Source organism: Microcaecilia unicolor, chromosome 5 (assembly GCF_901765095.1).
Source record: "Microcaecilia unicolor chromosome 5, aMicUni1.1, whole genome shotgun sequence".
Classification (NCBI taxonomy): Eukaryota; Metazoa; Chordata; class Amphibia; order Gymnophiona; family Siphonopidae; genus Microcaecilia; species Microcaecilia unicolor.
This window is the reverse complement of record NC_044035.1, coordinates 170,633,844-170,657,326: the sequence shown is the minus strand read 5'-3', so window position 1 is coordinate 170,657,326 and position 23,483 is coordinate 170,633,844. Positions and strand designations below refer to the sequence as shown.

At 46.4% G+C, this 23,483-nt stretch overlaps 1 protein-coding gene across 1 annotated transcript in view; it reads left to right on the top strand.

Moving 5' to 3' along the window:
* Window positions 1-23,483, top strand: part of CNOT1 (CCR4-NOT transcription complex subunit 1) — a 1,017,784-nt gene that overhangs the window by 794,855 nt on the left and 199,446 nt on the right. Inside the window, 1 exon segment of the mRNA XM_030203593.1 lies at window positions 2,152-2,400. Within this exon segment, the coding sequence (XP_030059453.1) occupies window positions 2,152-2,400 (249 nt within the window).

Below are 23,483 nucleotides of genomic sequence, written 5' to 3'. Positions count from 1 at the left end.
CCAGCCACTTGGGTTTTCAGGACCTCCACAATGAACTTGCATAAGAGGAAGAGTGCCTGTGCATATTTTGAAAACCCAGCTATCTGGGTGTGCCATAAGGACTGGGTTGAGAAGCATTGGGGTTAATGAGTCACACATTCACTCCCTTCCTTCTGAAGGTTTTTAGCTGTGTTATGAGAATGAGGGGGCACAATGAGTGCAGGTGCATAGTAACTCACATGCCCAGGAAAGTTTGTCAAGTTTTCACAAAATTCTCCAGGAGATTTGTCAGTGTTGCTCAGTGGGATTGTTACCCACTTGTGTGTCTGATTATCCTGATGTCTTTGGAAAACCATCTACTACAGGAAAGTAACGTTGCTTTATACATTAGAGCTTTTGCTTTTTCCTGAAACCTTCAATTAGCATATCCCACACTCCTTCCAGTACTTTCAATACTCGAAACATGTTAATTGAAAGTTTTCCCAAATGTGCTGTTGACTTTTTTGGCTTGTGAAACGTTATGGATGTCTTTAATATCCATGAGAGACTGTTATACATTGGAAACCTATGATATAGAAATTTTAGTTAAAACATGTTGATAACATGGCTGTGGAGTCAGTAGGACAAATTTGGGAATATCCATGTAATCTATTTTCTCCATATCTGTATAATTTAGTGGTTCCAAAATCTGCTTCTCTGTAATCCAGATCTATATACAGTATTGGTGTTTCAAGGACCAGATTTGGAAAATACTGGTGCAGTTAGCTATGAATTTCTTCATACCAGGGGTAGTGTCTGTACTTAATGCTTTTATAATCTTGCTTATAGCAGCTATGGGCAACCTTGGTCCTTGAGGGCTGGAACTCAGTCATGTTTTTGGGATTCCCCCAATAAATATGCATGAGATATATTTGCATGCTCTGCCTCTATTGCACGCAAATAGATCTCATGCCTATTGATTGAGAAGAACCTGACTGGGTTGCAGCCCTTGAGGACCGAGGTTGCCCACCCTTGCTCCACAGTAAGCCAGAGGTTTTCTTAGAATGAAGTATGATTTAATTATTAAAGTCTTCCCCCTAGCAACAGTTCTGCACAGATTTAATTTGCTTATTATTTTTTTGTCACCATCCTTAAGTTTTTCACCAAATGTGGTATTGATTGATGAAGTTTCTCGTGTCACAATCATTCGTGTACCTAGACATTGAAACCATAAGGCTTAGGCTTACTGTATGACAATATGTACTCTCTTGTACATGGTATGTACAGTGCACTAACACATGATCTGTGTATGTCTCCTCATATCCTGTTGACATAATCTGCAGCCAATTCAGGATAGAGGGCAGATTCTGGGCTTGGCACCAAGGGAGGTTTGATAACAGGAAATAGCATGAGCCTATCTGGCCCATTATGTGGGCTGAAGCCAGAAGGAATTTGTCGCCATATCAATTTCATTGTTTTGGGTGTACCAATATGGCAGTTGCATTGGGGAGAATTGAAACCACCTTGGGTGGAAACCGGCTTCAGCCTTGTGACATGCAGTCGCTTGTTATCAAACCTCCTTGTTTGGCACAGCAGTTTCTGTTGGGAGGAGGAGTAATAGTGTTTTGTTTTGTTTTTTAAAGCAAATTCATCTGGTCACACAAAGTGTCACCTGACACATTTGTATGACTGAACTGCTGTTTTTAGAAAATACCTGTTAAAGATATGGCGAACAACTTTGCTTCCTCTGAAGAGACATAAGTTTTCCATGTGGCCACTTCTCTGACAGGTGTTCTGTGAAGACATCAGTTCACCAATTGCAGATGAGCAACTTTGTTTACCCTCTTAACATTTTGATTCCCCAGTGCTTACCAGTAAAGTGAACCTGTGTGTATCTCCTGAATTAATTTCACCTACTGTGCCCCCAAATGGGCATTTCAAGGAAAATTACCTTACTTTTGCTAGGCTCTATGCCTCTAATTTGCCGAAACCAATCTGTGGGAAATTTAAAAAAAAAAAAAAGTGTGTGTGTGGGGGGGGGGGGGGGGGGGTTCACTTCGCAAGCTAGCACTCTGCTTAACTGAATATGCTGTTCTTTCCCATAAAAATTAGCTTGATTTCTTATACAGTAAAGTATAGCAACAACTAGGCTTCATTTTGGAGCTCTGAGGATTTGCTTTGTCTCTGCCACAGATGCACCAGCAAGGAATTCTGAAAACAGATGATCTGATCACACGTTTTTTCCGCCTATGCACAGAGATGTGTGTTGAGATCAGCTATCGTGCCCAGGCAGAACAACAACACAACCCTGCTGCCAACCCCACAATGATACGAGCCAAGTGCTACCACAACCTGGATGCCTTTGTGAGACTTATTGCACTTCTTGTGAAGCATTCAGGGGAAGCCACTAATACAGTCACAAAAATCAACCTTTTGAATAAGGTGAGTTGGTCTGAAATTTGCTTTTCTTGCGCCAGTACAGCGTACCAGCACCTTTTTTTTTTTGTAGGTCCCCGACCCAGTCCTGCCTACCAGCTCTGTGCCGACGACCCGCTTCTCCTGCCACCCGGCACCGTGACCCAGCCTTTCAAAAACTCTACGAAGCGGCGGAGCGGTGCCTCGCGTCTGCCTGTAAAAGAAGGAAAATCGCCTCATCGGCCGGCCTTCCCTCACTGTGTTCCGCCCTTGCGGAAATAGGAAGTTACGTCAGAGGGCGGGACACAGGGAAGGCTTGCCGACGAGGCGATTTTTCTTCTTTTACAGGCAGATGCAAGGCACCGCTTCGTAGATTTTTTGAAAGGCTGGGTCACTGTGCCAGGTGGCAGGAGAAGCGGGTCGTCGGCACGGAGCTGGTAGGCAGGTGGGGACTGGGTCAGGGAGGGGGGCTCAGATGGGTATGGGTGGCTGGAGGGAGGGGGAGCAGGGAAACGAGAGTTGCTGGATATGGGTGGAGGGCGGGGGGGACAGGAGGGTCACTGGACATGGGTGGAGGGCGGGGGGACGGAGTTGCTGGACATGGGTGGAAGGCAGGGGGGACGGGGGGTTGCTGCACATGGGTGCATGGTAGGGGAAAGAGAATCGCTGGACATGGTTGGATGGCGGGGGGACGGGGGGGTTGCTGGACATGGGTGGATGGCAGGGGGGACGGGGGATTGCTGGACATGGGTGGATGGCAGGGGAGGGCAGGGGGACAGGAGGGGGTCGCTGGACATGGGTGGATGGCAGGGGGGACAGGGGGGGGTCGCTGGACATGGGTGGATGGCGGGGGGGGGGGGTCGCTAGACATGGGTGGATGGAGGGCAGGGGAGAGGAGGGCTGCTAGACATGGGTGGATGGAGGAGAGGGAAGGGAGAGAGAAGAAATGCTGGACATGGATGGAGGCGAGGGAAGAGTGAGGAAGGAGATGAGATGAGGGAAAAGGAAGAGAGGAGAAAAACTGCACATGGCTGTAGAAAATAGGCAGAAGCTGGATCCACTGGACAGTCAAGTCTGCGGAGGACCCAGCTTTTACTTACGGATGTAGGGCAAGAAATGAAGAAGAAAGGAGGAAAGTAAAGAAATAAATGGAAAGGAAGCCCTGGAAACGGAGTTAAGAGGACAGATAGCAGCAGAATCAGATACTGAGCCAGCATGATCAGAAAAATAGTCACCAGACAACAAAGGTAGAAAAAATCATTTTATTTTCATTTTAGTGTCTGGAATATGTCCAATTTGAGAATTTACATCTGCTGTCTTATTTTGCACTGGGTATACTGGTGCTGTAACAGCTTACAGAAATTATTTATAATGAAAAAAAACACGTTATTTTTTTCTCTTATACTAGTATAATATTTTCAATGATGTCTGCTTATATGCGCTGTGGCTGGAATAAGGGGTATGGCAAATGTGGGTGTGGCTATAATTGGGGTGGAGTCGTATGTGGTGACTCCGCCCACATTTAGCGCCAGTACCTTTTTTTCTACAAAAAAAGCACTGGATAAACCAAATTGGATCGCTCAACAAAACTTTACTCCATCCCACAATCTGATCTGACCACTATTTGAACAGATGTGTGGTCAGACTGGCTTCTAGAAATAAATTAACTAGAAGGTCTTTTTTAAATTGAAGTTTAAACATAAATAGATTCTGTTTCAGTTCGTGTTCCAACGCAGCTTAATTCCACCTTATAGAAGCTCATTTTTGCATAAATTCAGAGTATACAAGAGATGAGTATGGTTTCAAATAAGTGCACATATTAGGCAAATTACTTGTTTTATAGTTTACCCATTCCTTATATTTCAATGTTACTAATAGGATCCAGGTTGCACCTACAAGGGGACAGTAGGTTCTTTGTGCATTCAAAAATTAAACTACTATTAGAGTCCCATCTGTACCTAGTACATGGGGTACTACCTTATTCATACTTTTTAATCGGTCCATCCTTTGTAAATCAGCATATATCATCCCTTAGGAGCCTCCTGTAACAATATATCCATTTCACCGAGGACATACAGGCTGAATAATCCTCACAAGTGGGTTAGCGATCCGCGCCAGCCCAGGAACCGGCATTTGAAATAGCAAAAACTTGTGCTGGAGCCTTCTGAGCATGCTGCGCATCCAACTGCGCATGTGATGAGTGCCTTCCTGCGTGGCCGCGCTCCACAGTTACTTTTTTTCTGCATGAGGAGCGGCAGCTGTTTTTCTGGCTCCACTTTGTCGCCCGAAAGAGCCTTCAGTGCCTCTTCGCAGCTTTTTTGTCTAAATTTTCCTTTTTTCTTTCTTTAGTAAAGAAAAAAAAAAAGAAAATTTTTCCTTTTATTTCTTAAGGTTATTTTTTGACCCACGTCAAGTTTCCTTTTATTTTAGTCGCAGCCGTCCTTAGTCCTGCTCAGCCAGGTTTTCTCCTTTTTGTGCGTATTTTCAGCACAATTGCATGTTTTTGATTTGGCTAGGGCAGTCTTTCCTTCCATGTCATCAAAGACTCCCAGTGGCTTCAAACGCTGTTCTTGGTGCAACCGGACGATCTTAGGCACTGATACCCATTCGTGGTGTATTCATTGCGTTGGGCCCGACCATAGCCCAGCCTGTTGTGCCCTTTGTCTTCGTATGAAGAAAAGGACTCAACTGGCTCAAGAAGCCCAGAGAGAAAATCTTTTTGGGGCTCAGTCCTGTCCTTCGACACCGAGGTCAGCGGTGACAAGGGAGGCATCGACATTGGGAGTTGGAGGTAGGCATGGCTGCTGAGAGATCTCGACACACTGGGAGCAGCGAGGCATCGAGTGGGTCTCTACCCGCCTTGAGGCCTCCTGCTATGCAGCCCCCCCCCCCCCCCCCCCGGAACCGTCCATCGTCGGACTCAACCCAGAGGCAACGTGGGGATTCAACGTCATCCTTGGCACTGAGGAGCCTCAGTGAGGTGCATCGAGCGAAGGCTAAGAAGCACAGACATTGTTCTCCCTCGACACATGGTGCCAGGAGCTCTGGGGTCATCGGCACCTGAGAAGCATCAACGCCGGGAGGACTGCTCCCCTTCCATACAAGAGGTGCCGATGCATAGATCTCCCAGCAGTTTAGTTCCTGCTCCCGAACCCCAGGCAGCTCTGCCATCGACTCTTCCACTGGCCCCACAGCCTGTAGTGATGGCGGCTTTTGATGAGGGGACTCGGGCCGTGCTTCCAGAACTTCTGGAGGGACTGTTGAGCCACACTGCATCGGCGTCGGGGGTGCTTGCGCTTACCTTGCCGTCTGCTGCAGCTATGTCTGGCCCTCCACCCATGGTGAGGTCTCCGAACTCAGCGCCACTTGCAACTCCGGTATCTGCTGCCACCCAGATCAACTCCCCATTGACGTCGATGGAGAAAGCTTTGCCGCAGTCCGTGTGGGAGTCAGCTCCTCGACATCACCATTGAGACCACGGGTCTTCGGCGTCGAGGCAGGTTTGGTCTTGGAAGTCCCTGAGGGAAGTGTTCTCCAACACCGAGGAGGAACGCTCGTGGGAGTCAGAGGAAGATCCCAGGTACTTTTCCTCAGATGAGTCCTTTGGGATTCCCTCTGAACCTTCCCCTCCACCTGAAAGGAAATTGTCTCCTCCTAAGAATCTCTCCTTCTCATCTTTTGTGCGGGAAATGGCTCAGGCCATTCCATTCCCTGTAGACATGGAGGATGAGCCCAGGGCTGAAATGCTCGAGGTCCTGGACTGCACCTCTCCACCTAGAGAGGCAGTGGCAGCTCCTTTGCATAAGGTACACAGGAAAGTCCTTTCCCAATATCGGATCCACGGGGAGCCTGGGTTGATGAGGTCTCAGTTACCTCACAACTACATGGTGGTGGACTCCGCCCTCAAAAGAGCCAAGAGTACTAGAGACTATGTTTCAGTGCCCCCCAGGCACAGAAGCTAGGATCTTGGACTCTTTTGGGAAGAAAATGTATCAGGCCACCATGCTCGCTGCCCGCTCACAATCATACCAGCCCTTCACAAGCATTCAGTTGTGGAACTCGGTGCGGCAGCTGTGTACTTTGGTCGATGCCCTCCCTCCAGAGCAGACCGAACCCTTTCGCCAGCTGGTCAAACAGCAGAAAGCGTGTCATAAATTTCTGGCCAGGGGCATATACAACACTTTTGATGTAGCATCCAGGACCTCTGCTCAAGGTATAGCAATGCACAGACTCTCATCGCTGCGTATTTCTGACCTGGACCATTCGGTCCAGCACAGGATAGTGGATGTTCCTTGCCAGGGGGGATAATCTTTTTGGAGAGAAGGTGGAAGATCTGGTTGAACAGATCAAGAAGCACACAGATGCTGTGGCTTCTCTCTCCCGCCGGGCGTCTTCTGCTATCACCCCCTCTACTAGGAGGTTTTTTGGTGGGCCTCAAAGTGCTCCCTATTCCTATCCTAGGCGTAGGTACACTCCCGCTGCTCGCCAGCCTGCTCAACCCCAGCCTGCTCAGCCCCAGCTCACTTGTTCACATCAACAGCATGTGCCAAAAGCCCCTGCTGCTCCCCAGCAAAAGCAAGGGACAGGCTTTTGACTGGCTCCAGGTGGGCATAGCCGCAGTACAAGTATCCGTGCTGGACGACTTGCCAGTTGGGGGGGGGGGGGGGGGAGGTTAATATTTTTTCACCAAAGAATAGCCTCTTATAACCTCCGATCAGTGGGTTCTTCAAATAGTCCAGTTAAGATACACCCTTAATCTGGATTCCAAACCTCCAAATTGCCCACTGAGAACTGAGTCCTTCAGCTCTCCGCACAGGCAAGTAATTGCAGAGGAACTCTCCACCCTTCTAAAGGCCCAGGCGGTCAAACCCGTACCACCAGTGGAAGAAGGGCTTGGATTCTATTCTAGTTACTTCTTTGTGCAGAAGAAAACGGGGGGTGCGTCCCATCCTGGATCTAGGGACCCTGAACAAATTCCTAGTTCAAGAAAAGTTCAGGATGGTTTCCCTAATGCTTATACGCACATCCCGATACTTCCAGCTCACAGGAAGTATCTTCGTTTTTGGCTTGGAATTCAGCACTCCCTGTACCGCATGCTGCCTTTTGGCCTAGCGTCAGCTCCCAGAGTATTCACAAAATGCCTAGCGGTATTTGCAGCATCGCTACACAGGCTGGGAGTGCATGTGTTCCCTTAGCTCGACAATTGGCTGGTGAAGAGCACCTCGGAGGATGGTGCTTGAGAGTCCATGCAGAAGACTATTCAGGTGCTGTAACTACTAGGGTTCATAATAAATTATCCCAAGTCCCATTTCACTCCTGTTCGGAAATTGGAGTTCATTGGAGCATTGCTCGACACGAGATTGGTTCGAGCCTGTCTTCTCGAGGCGCGGGCAGACAACCTTCTGTCCCTAGTGTCCAAGGTTCGAGCGTCACAGCAAGTCGCAGCTCGGCAGATGTTGACTCTTGGGCCACATGGCCTCCACAGTTCATTATGCCATGGCACATCTGCACATGAGATCTGTTCAATGGACCCTAGCTTCTCAGTGGTATCAGGCCACAGGGAATCTAGAAGATGTCATCCTTCTATCCATCAATTTTCTACATTCTCTTCACTGGTGGACGATTCGATCCAATTTGACCATGGGACGTCCATTCCAAATTCCTCAGCCACAAAAAGTGTTGACAACGGATGCATCTCTCCTGGGATGGGGAGCTCATGTAGATGGGCTGCTGATGTAGATGTGCTTCACACCCAGGGAGCTTGGTCCCCCTAGGAAACGAATCTTCAAATCAACCTTCTGGAGGTCCGAGTGATCTGGAACGCTCTCAAGGCTTTCAGAGATCGTCTGTCCAACCAAATTACCTTGATTCAAACAGACAGGTTACAATGTACTATACCCACAAGAAGGGGGGCACCGGATCTCTCCCTCTGTGTCAGGAGGCCGTACATATGTGGCTTTGGGCGTGCCATCACGGCATGTTTCTGAACAGCAGTCTGGCTGACAGGCTGAGTAAGGTCATGCAACCTCACGAGTGGTCACTGAATATGGGCATGGCCCGTGAAATCATCAGAGTGTGGGGCACCCGCTCTGTGGATCTCTTTGCCACTCAACTAAATCACAGAGTCCCTCAGTTCTGTTCCAGGCTTCTGGCCCGCGTCTGACTAGCGTCGGATGCCTTTCTCCTACATTGGGGAACAAGCCTTCTGTATGTGTATCCTCCCATACCTCTGGTGGGGAAGACTTTGTTGAAACTCAAGCAAGACCGCGGAACCATGATCCTGATTGCGCCGTCTTGGCCGCATCAGATTTGGTTCCCTCTTCTGGTATTGTCCTCTGAAGAACCGTCGAGATTGGAGTGTTTCCCGACCCTCATTACTCAGAAAGAAGGGGTCGCTTCTACATCCCAGCCTCCAGTCTCTGGCTCTCTCGGCCTGGATGTTGAGAGCATAGAATTCGCTTTCTTAGGTCTTTCTGAGGGTGTCTCCCGAATCTTGCTTGCTTCCAGGAAAGATTCCACTAAGAGGTGTTACTCTTTAAATGGAAGAGGTTTGGTGTGACAACAAGGCCATAGATCCCCTTTCTTGTCCTACACAGACCCTTCTTGAATACTTTCTACAATTATTGGAGTCTGGTCTCAAGACCAACTCCATAAGGGTTCACCTTAGTGCAATTAATGCTCATCAGTGTATAAAAGGTAAGCCTATCTCTGGACAGCCTTTAGTTGTGCACTTCATGAGAGGTTTGCTTTTATCAAAGCCCCCTGCTCCACCAGTGTCATGGGATCTCAACGTCGTTCTCACCCAGCTGATGAAAGCTCCTTTTGAGCCACTGAATTCCTGCCATCTGAAGTACTTGACCTGGATGGTCCTTTTCTTTGTGGCTGTTACTTCAGCTCGTAGGGTCAGTGAGCTTCAGGCCTTAGTAGTGGATGCCCCTTATACTGTTTCATCGCAACAGAATAGTCCTCCACACTCACCCTAAGTTCCTGCCAAAGGTGGTGTCTTGAGTTCCATCTGAACCAGTCAATTGTCTTGACAACATTTTTTCCCCATCCTCATGCCCACCCTGGCGAAAGCAGCTTGCACACCTTGGACTACAAGAGAGCATTGGCCTTTTACATGGAGCGGACGAAGCCCTTCAGACAGTCTGCCCAGTTTGTTGCTTTTGGTCCCAACAGGAGGGGAGTTGCCATCGATAAAAGCACAATTTCCAGTTGACTAGCAGATTGCATTTTCTTGCTTATGCCCAGGTTGGGCTGACTCTAGAGGGCCATGTCACAGCTCACAATGTTAGAGCCATGGCTGCGTCGGTGGCTCACTTAGTCAGCCTCCATTGAAGAGATTTGCAAGGTTGCAACGTGGTCTTCAGGTCTTCAGTCCACACATTCATATCTCACTACTGCCTTGACCGGGATACCCGATGCGACAGTTGGTTTTGGCAGTTGGTGCTGCAGAATCTGTTTAGGGTTTAGAATCCAACTCCACCCCCTAGGCCCGTTTTTATTCTGTTCCAGGCTGCACTCTCAGTTAGTTGTATATAGTTTCAAGTTAATCTATGTTACGTCTTCGCCGTTGCGAGGCCCAATTGACCAACAGTGGTTGTTTTGAGTGAGCCTGGATGCTAGGGATACCCCACTTGTGAGGATTATTCAGCCTGCTTGTCCTCGGAGAAAGCGAAGATACTTACCTGTACCCGTTATTCTCCAAGGACAGCAGGCTGATAATCATCACAAACCCTCCTAGCTCCCCTTGGAGTTGTCTCCTCTATCTCTTTTTTTTTTACTCTACACCTAACTGAGGAGCATGAGCGGGAAGGCACTCGGCGTATGAGCAGTTGGACGCGCGGTGCACTCAGAAGGCTCCAGCAAAAGTTTTTGCGATTTCAAATGCCGGTTCCTGGGCTGGTTTGGATTGCCAACCCACTTGTTAGGATTATCAGCCTGCTGTCCTCGGAGAATACCTGCTACAGTTAAGTATCTTTGCTATATTGTGAAAGCCATCTATCTAATGATTTTTAAATATTTTCATGAGGTGACTTCAATGTTTGTCATCTTTGATATGTTACTATATATCAGCTTGGTCAGTTAGGTTAAGTCAGCAGAATACGTTGGTGGACTGTCCCTTAGATGGAGGTAGGAAGTGTGCAACTTGTTCAAGGGCATTTTCACTGTAGGCACCTGATTTATGGAATGTACTCCCTAATTGTGAAAACATTGATTTGAATGCATTGTATTTTTGATCTGAGATGTTAATCTAATTGTCCATGTCTGTAGTTTTTGTTTAAGAATATGACACTTCTTGTATGTTTGGTCTTTCCTATTGGATTTGGCATTCCTTTTATGATTTACTTAAAATTTTTAATGTACATCCCTGAGATCTGCTAGACATAGTGATATATCAAATACAATAAAACTTATACATTTGTTGTACCTTGCCTAGTGAGTAACAAATTTAAATATCTACACTGCCCATGCTTTCTGAAACTCTATGGATATTGACAGTTTTGACTGGTGATTTCCAGTAAGGCACAGTTGTCACTAGGAGATGGACCACCAGCTAGATGCCTTAGTCAATTCTAGGCCTGTAAAATTTATTTATTTATTGGGATTTATAACCACCGTTATGAAGAGGTTCACCCATGGCAGTGTACAGCAGGTACAGTTTGACATAAAACTTATAATTTTGTTAACAGCATAACTGTTATGATTGGGATCTGAACCCCTCTCAAACTTACCTCTTTCCTGGGAGTCCGCTTCTTAGCTGGCTTCTGTTTCTTTCTCTGTCCTTTCTGAGCTGGCTCTGTCTCTCTGTGCTGGCAGCTTCCAGCAGCATGGGGTTAATTGTCTCGTCACTGCAGCTGTGGGTGTGGTCTGAGTTGCTCTATCTCTCTTTGGGTGTTCTGGCTTCAAGTGTTTCACGGTGTTGCATTGTTGTGGGTTGGGCCTCTCGGGGTTTGAATGTGTTCTGCCTGGCTCTAGGGAGAGTGACATCATCTGGGAGGGCCTTGATAAGGAAGTGGGTTCTTTCCTTCTGGGCCTTCGCAACGTTTGCTTCTGGCTACTTGCTTTAGGTCTAGGTTAGTTTAGTGCAGTGTGCACTTGTGACTTGTGTGTTTGTCTTCCCTGTTTTTCCCTTTTGCTACGGTGTGTAGCACTGCTGTTAGTGCAGTGCTGGAGTTTGGTGCTGGGAGCACCCTTGTTAGTAAGTGTTTAGGAAGCACCTTTTGTTGTTGGGGTATTTGGCTTTCCTGTTTGTTTCCTTGTGCTTGCCCCGCTTTTCCTCATGACCTGTGGTTAGCTGCTGTAGCTGGGTGCTTTGGAAGCACCAGGGTGAGAACCCATGTTTAGCTGCTGCAGCTTGGTGCTTAGGAAGTACTAGGGTTACCATATGGCTCCAGAAAAAGGAGGACGGATTGAGCCAGCCGGGTTTTACTTCCATTGCTTTCCATTGAAAGCAATGGAAGTAAAACCCGGCTGACTCAATTACTTCCATTGAAAGCAATGGAAGTAAAACCCGGCTGACTCAATCCGTCCTCCTTTTTCTGGAGCCATATGGTAACCCTAGGAAGTACCAGTGTTAGGTCTGGCATTTGTCTTCCCTTCCTTTTCCCTTGTGGTTTCCCTGCACTTCTGTTAGTGTAGGGCGTAGGGGCACCCCTGTTAGTTTCTGTTAGGAGCACTGCTGTTAGTGGAGGGCTTAGGAGCTTTTCTGTTGGTGCTGGGCTTAGGAACACTTTTGGTCACTTTAGGAGTTAGGTGCACTTCAGTTACAGCTTGTTCTAGTCCTGGTCCCTGTGTCGTCCAGTAAGTCCTGCCGGCTACTCGAACCCATGAGCTCAACTCCTGGGGGGGCTTAGTAGCTAAGTGCAGGTGAAGCTGTGTGGACCAGTCTAGTGTGCTCCCGTGTTCCGGTCCTGTGTCCTCCAGTCCGGGGGACCAGTCCAGTGTGCTCCAGTCCAGTGTGTTCCAGTCTGGTGTGCTCCAGTCCAGTGTGTTCCGGTCCGGTGTGTGTTCCAGTCCGGGGGATTGCAGTCCAGTGTTCCAGTCCTGTGTCCTCCAGTCCGGGGGATTCCAGTCCATGTGTTCCGGTTCGCTGGGCAGTGCCTGCAGTCCCTGCCGGTGTGCTTACCCAGTGTTGGTTGGTGGGTTTTGCCTGCTGCTGTCGCTCCTCGTCAGCAGCCCAAGGGCTCACGTTTGCTCCAGAGCCCAGCCCCGCGGGCTCTGAACCTGAGAACCTGACAATAACAATAGTAAAATAACCAAGAATAAACATAAAATACATTAAATGAGGTAAACTTGAAAACAGTAAATTGAAACGTAATAGAACTACCTTAAAACAGTTTCAAAAATATACACATTTAACAGCGCTGGAATTCAAATACCAGAGATCTAATGCATGCTTATTAGGTGTATCATTAGTATTATGCTAAAATTGCATTATAACATTCAACTAACATAGATATGATGCTAAAGATTTTCTATAATATGGCTTACCATATAGCTGATTATATTTGAGAGAATGCCCCATTAATAAGTGAGATATCAGTGGAGCCCAGCAAGGAGACAGACCCCAGCATTCTTATTCTCAGAAGTTTTTGGAAGCATCTACCGCATATTCAAACACCTTTCTGCCCACCAAAACTACATGGGACCAGGCAAGCTTTCTTCATCCATGGAGCAGAGAGGACATCTCTTCTGCCCTCAGCTCGCATCCTCAGAAATGTTTTTTGGCGCTTTAAAGTTTCCTTTATTTTTCTTGGCTCACTAGGTTGCCTTAGGTCTCAAGCTGCCCAGTCAGGTACTTTTTTCATAATTGAGTCATTTGGTTTTGCCTCTATTTTTCCTGACATGTCCTAGAAAATTCCCAGTGATTTAAGAAGTGCTTCCAGTGTGATAGGACCATGTCTTTGACATCCACTTCTGGTGCCTGTAATGTCCAGGGCCTGACCATAATCCTCCTTATAAACTGTGTTCACAGATGGTACGAAGAAACATTGAGTAGTGAAGAGTAGTACAAAACGTTTTTTTCGCAAAGACAAGTCCAGTCCATTGACTTTGGCATTGTTGGTCCCATTGGCTCCCAGAGATGCTCTGAACACTGGAGATGCATCAGCATCGAGAAGGTCTCCACCTGCCTCAACACTGAGCGTTAGTAGTGGCCGTTGAGGTTTAGCATCCTTTGACCTCCCCCCCCCCCCGAGGACAAGTAAGGTTTCTGTGTCATCCTTGTCTACGCAGAGGGACAACAATGTCAGGTGGACACCAAGAAGCATCGAAGAATTATTTTATTCCTGACTGAGTTCTTGGACACTGTTCATTGGTTGTATCTTGTACTGGGTTTCATTACTGGTTGTTTTGTGTGTGATGCTCAATAAAATTCTTCTGTAAACTTTAAAAAAAAGAAAAGCATTGTCATCAAACCTCATTGAGACGCAGTGTCAAGAGCATCAGGGCATTGACATCCACAATACCCAAGAAGCTTTCATGCCAAGAGGATTGCTCACCCTCCAAGGTTTCTGAGCAGCAATGCCAGCCTTTACCAAGCCAGGACCAGGCCACTGATTTGGTCCAGATGCCTTCTCAGGACATGACTACATCAGCTGGGCCACAGTCTTTACTGATAGTTGAGCTCAAGGAGCAGATAGGGGCAGTGCTCCAGGAGGAGATGGGATGTCTTCTCGCTCAATGTGAGGCTGAGGCATCAAGGGTTTTGATGTCGACCCTAACGGAACCTCAGCCCATTCTGGAGGCCCGTGCTCTGCCTAATGACCATACATTGACTCATTGCATTGAAGGGAGTCAGTCATTGCTGTTGATATCCAGTCCCTTGGAAGGAAGCTTCCTCAGTTTCAGGAGAACCCCCATCTATCAGCATTCCTGCCATAAGCCTGGCCAACAGCCCATTGACCAATGCAGATGCATTCTCAGATGCTTAGGGATGACTATTTCCCTGAGTCTGACTGGACCACTCCTAGGAGTCTGACCCACCCCTTTGCTTTTTTTGTTGGGAGCTGACTACTCAATCCCATTTCAGTTGGACATCAAGTATGAGCCCAGGGCCAACTTATTGGATGTCCTCCATTTTTTGATACCCCTCCCCCAAAAGAAGCTGTGACAGTGCCTAGCATAGGATCCTTCATTCTGTACAAATGAAGCACCTCTCTGTACAGCCTATTCTTAAGGCTGGCACTTTATAGAGAGTCCAGAAGACTCCTAGATTTGACAAGCTCCAGCTTCCTCGCCATTGTATGATGGTCGCATCCACTCTGAATAGAGCCAGAAGCTCCAACACTGAAAGGCTAGGAATTTGGAATATTTGAGAGGAAGGCGTTTCAGATTCTGTTCCAACCTCCTACGTACATTCTTACCAGCTCTTCATGAGCATGTACTTGCAAAACTTGATGCACAGTGTAGTGAAGTTTGCAGACACTCCCAGAGAAAGCTGCAGAGTTCCGCGAGCTAGTAGCCAAGCAGCAGCAGTGTAGAAAGCACGTGGCTTAGTCAACCTGTGATGCTTTCGATGTGCTGTCTAGTGGCTTGGGCAACCCGTGTTGCTTTCGATGTGGCCTCCAGGGCTTCGTCGATGGGTAGTTGCAGACTCGCCTGGCTATGTACCTCATATGGAACCAGTGGTTCAGAAGAAGCTGGTGAATGTCCTAGGGTGGTGGTGGTGGCAAGGTGGAGGAGGTTGCTCGATGAAGTTGCTCTCCCGGCCCACTCCTAGTGTGGCCTCCACTTCCAGGAGATACCGAATCGGAGGGCAATGGAGGACCTACTACTCTGAAAGGTGTAGGTTTCCTTTTCCCTGTTGTCCATCCCAGTCGGCAGAGGCGCCCCCACCCCCCCGTCAGCAGCAACATAGAGCTCGGTAGTCCTAGTCAAAGCAAGGAGTGAGCTTGTGACTGGCTCCTCGAGAGCATAGCCACAATAAAAGTATCTGTTCCAGATGACCTGGTAGGAGGGAGGCTGATTTTTTTTCCATGAAAGGTGGCCCCTTTTAACCTCGTATAGTCTGAACAGGTTACACCCTTTATTGGCGCAGACGCCCTACAGATTGCCCACCAGGAGCATCAGTTAAGCTCTCATCACCAGGAATTGCTTATACGGTAACTCTGTTCCCTTCAGAGGCCAGTGCTGTTGATCCCGCTCTACCAGAGGAAAAAGGGGAGGTTTTATTTCAAGTACTTCCTGGTCCCCACAAAAACACAGGAGGATTTTGTCCCATCCTAGACCTAAGGTCTCTGAACAAATATGTCAAAGCCTATGTTCAGGATGGTTTCTCTGGGCACCTTGATTCCCTTTGTTTCAAAAAAACAATTGGCTATGCTTTCTGGACTTAAAGAATGCATATACAAACATTTAGATACATCCCGATCACAGGACATATCCAAGATTTTTAAGTAGGGAAACTCCACTACCAGTATCACATCCTGACTTTCAACCTTGCATCTGCTGCCAGAGTAAAAATGTCTTGCAGCAAGTTGTAGCATTGCTACACAGACTTGAGAGTACACATTTCCCAACCTAGATGATGTGCTGGTAAAGAGCACATCAAAGGAAGGAGCTCAAGAATCAGTTCAAAGAACTGTTACTATCAGGGTTCATCATAAATTACCCCAAGTACCATCTCCTTCCTGTACAACAATTTGAGTTCATAGGAGCCCTGCTAGACATGGTTTAGGCTATAGCTTTTCTCCTGGAACAACAAGTGGAGGCATTGATCTCCATAGCGCTGCAAGTTCATCAGAGCCAGCAGGCTTCAGCTCAACAGATGTTGAGATTTTTAGACCACATAGCCTCAACTGTGCACATTACACCCATGGCCTCTATTTGAGGCTAGCCCAGTGGATTATAGTAACATGGAATCTAGTGGATGTCATCACCATAACTCCTCTTGAGAAGTCTGACTTGGTGGATAATTTGAAGCAATTTTACAATGTAACTATCAATCGAAATTCCTCCTCCCCGCAATACATTGGCGACAGATGTATCCAACCTGAGCTAGGGAGCTCATGTAGAAGGTCTCCACCCTCATGGCCAGGGAAACACATGTATATGCAGTAGATGTTTTCAAAAGCTTTGAGAATAAGAATGCTGGGGAGCATCTCCACACTGGGTTCTGTCGATGATGTCACCTATATGTGAGATTATAATGTCCTGCTTTTGTTCTCGGAGAAATGACTTATTACTGCCCTAAAATTGACTGAGGCTTTCAGCTGGTGACCCATCTCCTAGTGTCTTCCAAACACACTATTGTGTCTTATTGGAAGTCACCACTCAAACTGTCTATCCATACAGTTCCAGAAAGCTTGAGCAGTTCTTCAAAGAAATGCACAGCATTAACTCCCTATATTCATTTATTTAAATAATTTGTTAAATACTATCAGTATTGTATTAGACTACTCTGGTCCTTTGCATCAGCAATGGGTGGGAAGGAGCACACATGCGCAGTAGGTGTTTCTAAAAGCTTCGAGAATAAGTGCTGGGATGCATCTCTGCTTTTGGCTCCTTTAACAACATCATCCATATGTGAGAATATATGTCCTGCTATTGCCTGAGAACACCTGCTTATAGGTAGGTAAGTTCACTTTACTGGGAAGTCTGTTAGATGTTATCCTTTATATCCAGATTTCAGACCAAATCATTTGGATAACAGGGCAGGACCTCCAAACATGAAAAAAAAAAGTTCCCTTTCCCCCACACTTATGCCATCACAGAAAGGATGGGAGCTATCTCATAAATAGCATGCTGGGATAATATTACCACCTATTAAAAATAGAAAATCTTATCTCTGATTGTCACACATTACATTTTTCTCTTTAATCTTTGAAATAAGGCTATTTTTTCTCTTAAAGAAACACTTTCCCCCCGGGGGGGGGGGGGGGGGGGTTAATCCCTGGGCTTCTAGCTGCCACAGCAATAGATAAATTCTTGATATTTCTGTTTGTTTTGGGAAGGGCAGAGTTAATATTAACTCAAAGACTGTTAAGCTCCTCCTGCAACCTTTTGTACAGCTATTAACAATTTGTAAGCTGTAGGTACTGAGAAATTGAATCACCATTTGCTTTCCTCTGGAAGCACGATATAAGGTCCTTAAAGTGTGCATCAGGGACTCCCCAAATATATCTGTGGGCCATCTGTGATGAGAAGTAGATGATTATACTAGTGGGGGAAATGAAAGCAGATGGAATTTTGTCTGATGACGTTCTGGTCTTGCAACACAGAAGAAATATATTTTTGAATTGGTGTCTGTTCAGCTGGCTTGGTAGGCCCCATTCCCCATATAAAATACAAGAAAGAGTTCTTACCCACCCACTGAAGCTCTAATTTAATCCATTATTCCTCCTGTGAGTTGACTTACCAGTGTACTATGTGCTGGTCAGTAAGATGGCCCAATAATATAGTCTAAAGTTAGGAAACCCTAATCTGATATCTTTAGGATTACTATCTGGAGTGAGCTGCTAAGTTGTGTGTTTTGGGGGGTTTTGTCTTTGGTTTAGTTTGGTTTTTACTGTTTCACACAACGAAGGTAATGTAATTTTGCAAGCAGTTAAAACTGGTGGAGATTAAGATTGGTAACATATCCAAAATAAAGATGATACAGCGCAGTATATTCATTTTTACAGCATCAGCTCTTCCAAACCAGGACAATTGTTAGAGTACAACATTAGAGGTCATCCCTGATTGCACTGAGTGAAGAGAGAAAAATCAGGTCATAAGCTTCTCACATCCATGCCTAACTTGTTCCCTGAGATATTCAGTAAATCAGGTGCTGTTGGTCTCAGAAATGATTGAGGCACATTGAAGGGAGTACACAGAGATGGTTCACTGAAGTGGGGGAATACTGGAAACCTACAGGGAATCACAAAGAAGACGGAACAGTGGGAAATAGACAATGTTTCTTGAAGAACAAACCAAGAGGACTCCAAAAGTTCAAAGAAGCACTCTTTTTATTGATGGATGGAGACTCAAAGGGGATCCAAGAAGAAAATTTTTAACAATGAATACATCTATATGTGGAGTGCTTATACTGGAGAAGGCATGAGTGATTTGCTATTTCCGACTAAAGTTGAACAAGTCTATCTTTGTTTGAAACGCATTATATTTGACTGTAGGTACAAAGGAAGTCCTTTTTGTAAAACCTTGGATTCTGCTTCTGATAAAGGAGTGTCTGAGAAATTGAAGACGAGAATACTTCCAACTGTTCATCCTGTGTCGCTCTTCTTAAGTGTTCCCTGAGAAACTGCATTAGTAGGCTGAAGCTCTTCCTCATCTCCAAAATATAGTTGGATAAATCTTGAAAGATGTGTATCTTTCCTCTCTGGAAACAATTGACATTTATGTAATATCTTCAGTATTTATTACATTTATAACCTGCCTATACCTAGGCTGGGTACAATAAAAGCGGGGAAAAACAGCAAAACAAACTCCACAATTAAACAAAATTAAATCTGGTAGGAAAAGCTTCAGAATACCCAGCCATAATTACTTACCCCCATGTTTATTAAGCCACACTATCAGCTGCCGTGCGCTAATGCAGACACAGCCTATTCACGTTAGCCTGTTATGTCACATAGCAATCATTGGCATAAAAACATCTAGAATCAAAATCCTTATTAATTGTCTTTAGTATTTCAACCCATGTTCTTCAACAAGTGGATGTTCCAAGTCCAACCACTATTCATTTTACAGTGCTTATCAAAAAATAGCATAGCATCCACTTGTTGAAGATAATGGTTTGAAATACTATGGACAATTGATAAGGATTTTGATTCTGGAGGTTTTTATGCCAATGGTGGTTATGCGCCATATAACAGGCTAAGTAATTATGCTTGGGTGTTTTGAGGCTTTTCCTTCTAAATTTAATTTTGCTTAATTGTGGAGTTTAATTTGCTGTTTTTCCTATACGTGTACTTCATAAATACTCCCTTTTTTCTGTTTGAGGATATTCTACAATAAAAACATACATAAAACAAGCATCTCTCTATATAAAAAGCAACACCAACGTTCTATGAAGCCTCCAGCCGGAAGTGTGAAGGGGGCGAGATATCCAGTTTCCCTATGTGTGTCTGCCCCGCCCTCTCTGTAACAGTCAGTGAAGGAAAACAGCAGAGCACGAAATCAAATCGCTGGCTCTGTAACAGTGAAGGACTCAGAGGGGGGAGGGGAGAGAGGCCAGAGGGCAGGGACACACACACTCCCACATGCACACAAAAGAAAACATTGCTAGCCCCCGTTTCATTTGCATCAGAAACGGGGCTTTTTTACTAGTACTACATAAAACAACAACAAACTGACCCATTTCACTACTACTGACCTGTTAAATATCTGCATCTGAGGCAAACAAAATTGAATACCCGCTCTGTATGCTTGTATATATAGAAAAGCTTCAGCTGTCTCATAAAGGTAGAGGAATCGGACATCAATCTTAGATTCCTGGGTAGATAATTTCCTTCCCTCAGGTCCAGCAATTGAATTAGCATGTTTTCTGGTTTCCACTTAATCTTCTTCACTGATGTAACTACAAAAAAAAAAAAAAAAAAACTGGTCCAGGAGAACTCATTTGACCTGGCTGATAAGCATTCAACACCATCGACAGGTACTGTGGTGCCTTTTTCAATGCTTGATGTATCAACAAGAGTTTCTTAAACCATATTCTTTCATGAATAGGCAACCAATGAAGATCAGCTAACACGGGCATTATATGCTGAAGTTTTACAATACAGAAATGAAATGAGCCACTGCATTCTGCACTATCAAAAGAGACCAAATTATGGACAGTGGAAGGCCCAAGAACAAAGTTGTAATAGTCAAGCTGGTCAAAAACCAGATTTGTAGTACAGATCTAAAATCTGCCTTTGATAACATCAGCTTTGATTTCCTTAACAAATGCAATCTAAGAAAAAAATGTAAGGCATGTTTCAGTATAGTTGTGGAAGCAAGCTTTACCAGGTCAAGACCTACTAGCGCTGCTCTTTGCTGTGAAGATTCTATGAGCTCTGGCAAATCACATAGGGTTGCGCTCATAGGGTTACACTGTTTGAATAATTTGTTTAAGATGGGGTAGCATATACTTTCAGGGCTTAGGAGTGGGCAAATTGTATCATCATTTCTTAGTGAATAGCATGTTATATCCTTTCTATTCTCCGAGGACAAGCAGGCTTCTTGTTCTCATGAATAGGGTGACGTCCACGGCAGCCCTTCCGATCGGAGATCTTCACTAGCAACAGCGTTTGCTAGCCCGTGCATGCGCAACCATCTTCCCGCCCGAACGCGCTCGTGTTCGTCAGTCTTCTTTTTTCCACGGCTCAGGACGGCTGTTTTTCGGTCGGTCTGTGCCCCAAGGAGACCCCTCGCGTCTCTTTGCCGCGTTCTTCCGTTAGGAAGTGCCCAATTTTCTCTTTTTACGTCATGTCTCTTAGTTTTTTTTTTTTTTTTTTTAAACTTCCTTTACGTCGAGTTTTTTCCCGTAAGTTTCCTTTCGTTGTCGGGCGCAGCATTTTTCGCCGCCCGTATGGGTTTTTTCTAAATTTTTTTGATGCCATTAGCCATCATCGTGAATTTTGACTTCGCCGGCGCGATTTTTCCGCCCATGTCCTCGAAGCCTACCAGCAGCTTCAAAAAGTGCACCCAGTGCAGCCAGACTATCTCCCTCACTGACAGGCATGTTTCGTGCCTTCAGTGTCTGGGGGCCGGGCAGCGCCCCCAGGCCTGTAATCTTTGCCTTCTCTTGAAGAAGCGGACTCAGGCGGCGAGATTGGCCCCGTGGAATTTGCTTTTCAGGGCCTCGTCCAGTGCGTCGACGTCTGCGGTACCCAGCTCTTTGGCCGGTGATCCAGCGTCTTCGATAACGAGATTATTGGTGGTATTGATGTCGTCGGAGGGTGCTTCGTCTTCCGGAGCGCATGTGAGGGCTGTCCATTCCCTGCTGGTGGCGGTGAGCCCTCGAGTAGGTCTCCGCCTGCCTGGAGGGCTCCTGCGGTACAGCCTCCCCGGGATCGACCTCTTTCGTACCCGGCCCACAGGAGGCATTTGGATTCGACATCCTCCTCTTCAGTACCGGGAGGTGCCGGTGATGTGCTTTGTGCGAAGGCAAAGAAGCATCGTCATCGGTCACCTTCCAGATGTGGTACCGAGAGTTCTGTGTCGCCGGTGCCACCGGCACCCAAGCGTCGACACCGGGAGGACCGCTCACCCTCCATTCAGGAGGTGTCGATGCGCTCCCCTGTGGACAGCCCGGTACCGCCTCCGCATCCTGGACAGGTTCGCAGCTCGTCGTCGATACCGGACTCCTTGCCTCTCTCGATAGCCGCTCTAAACGAGAGCCTCAGGGCCATCCTTCCAGGGATCCTGGAAGAGCTGTTGCGCCCTTCTCCGGTACCAGGGGTGCTTGCGCCGCCGGTACCAACGACTGAGGCGACGGCTGGGCCCTCGTCCGTGGTGAGGTCTCCCATCGGCTGCCTCCCAGGCAGACTCCCCGACGGCATCAATGGAAGGAGCTCCATTGCCGCCGGTGCGGGAGTCTTCCTCTCGATGCTCCCACCGTGGCCATGTTCCTACAGAGTCGAGGCGGGCACGGCTTCAGACAGAAGTTCATGAACTGGTTCCGACACCGATGGTGAGGCCTCGTGGGAAGCAGCGGAAGACATCAGATATTTCTCAGATGAGGAGTCTGATGGTCTTTCTTCTGATCCCACTCCCTCTCCTGAAAGACAGCTTTCTGCTCCCGAGAGTCTCTCTTTCGCGGCCTTTGTCCGAAAAATGTCTACGGCCATTCCCTTCCCTGTGGTTACGGAGGATGAGCCAAGGGCTGAAATGTTTGAGCTTTTGGACTATCCTTCACCACCTAAGGAATCATCCACAGTACCCATGCATCATGTCCTCAAGAAGGCATTGCTGGCGAACTGGGCGAAGCCGCTAACTAATCCCCACATTCCCAAGAAGATCGGATCCGTGGGGACCCGGAGTTGATGCGGACTCAGTTACCTCACGACTCTGGTGTGGTGGATCTGGCCCTTAGGAAGGTCAAGAGTTCTAGGGAGTATGCTACGGCGCCCCCGGGCAAAGACTCGAACCTTGGATTCTTTTTGGGAGGAAGGCCTACCATTTTGCTATGCTCATTTCCAAAATTCAGTCCTACCAGCTCTACACGTGCATTCATATGCAGAGCAGTGCGTAGCTAGGGTAGTTGACACCCGGGGCCGGTCATTTTTTAACACCCACCCCCCCCCCCCCCCCCCCCGAAATCCAGTACTAGGCATACCGAGAATACAAAACACTCATGACCTATAGAGCAATTCTACCATACCATAAGCAGTAATTTGTACGAGTCACACGAGGAAAAGGAATGCATCTTAAACACTACAGTGAGCACTAGAACATCAATTCACCTATTGTAAAACGAAAACAGACAGATTAGTACAGATCGTCGATCCTGCACAGTCAATGCCAACCGAAAGTCATGTTTTTTTCACAAATAGATACACCCTAATCCACTATAGAATAAGTAATCATAAACTTTCTATTTAGACAAAAATTAAACTGAACCCCTGATGCCAGACTCTGCATACAATGCAACACCACAGAAACAGAAAATGTCCTCTAGTACTGTGCAAAATGTAAAGACAGCAGATGTAAATTTGAAAAAAACTAACAAATACCAATCACCACTTTACAAATTAACAAATAGAAATAAAACAAATATCATTTTATTGGACTAATACATTTAGCTTTCAGAGGCCAAAACCTCCTTCCTCAGGTCAATTCAGTATTGTACTGTTAGTGTCCTATCCTGACCTGAGGAAGGGGGTTTTGTTCTCTGAAAGTAAAATGTATTAAAATTAGTCCAATAAAAAGATTACCTTATTTACATGTTCTATTATAAACATTTATTAACACAGCTACAATACTACTTTATCCTAAAGCAAAAAAATAAAAATATATATTTACAGTTCGTTGTCTCTGGTTTCTGCTTTCCTCATCTTTTCACTGTCTTCCTTCTATCCAGCATCTGTCTTCGCTCTCTCCCTTCCATCCACTTCTGCCCTCTCTCTCTGCCCCTTCCATCCACTGTCTGCCCCAGTCTGCCATCTCTCTCTCCCCCTTCCATC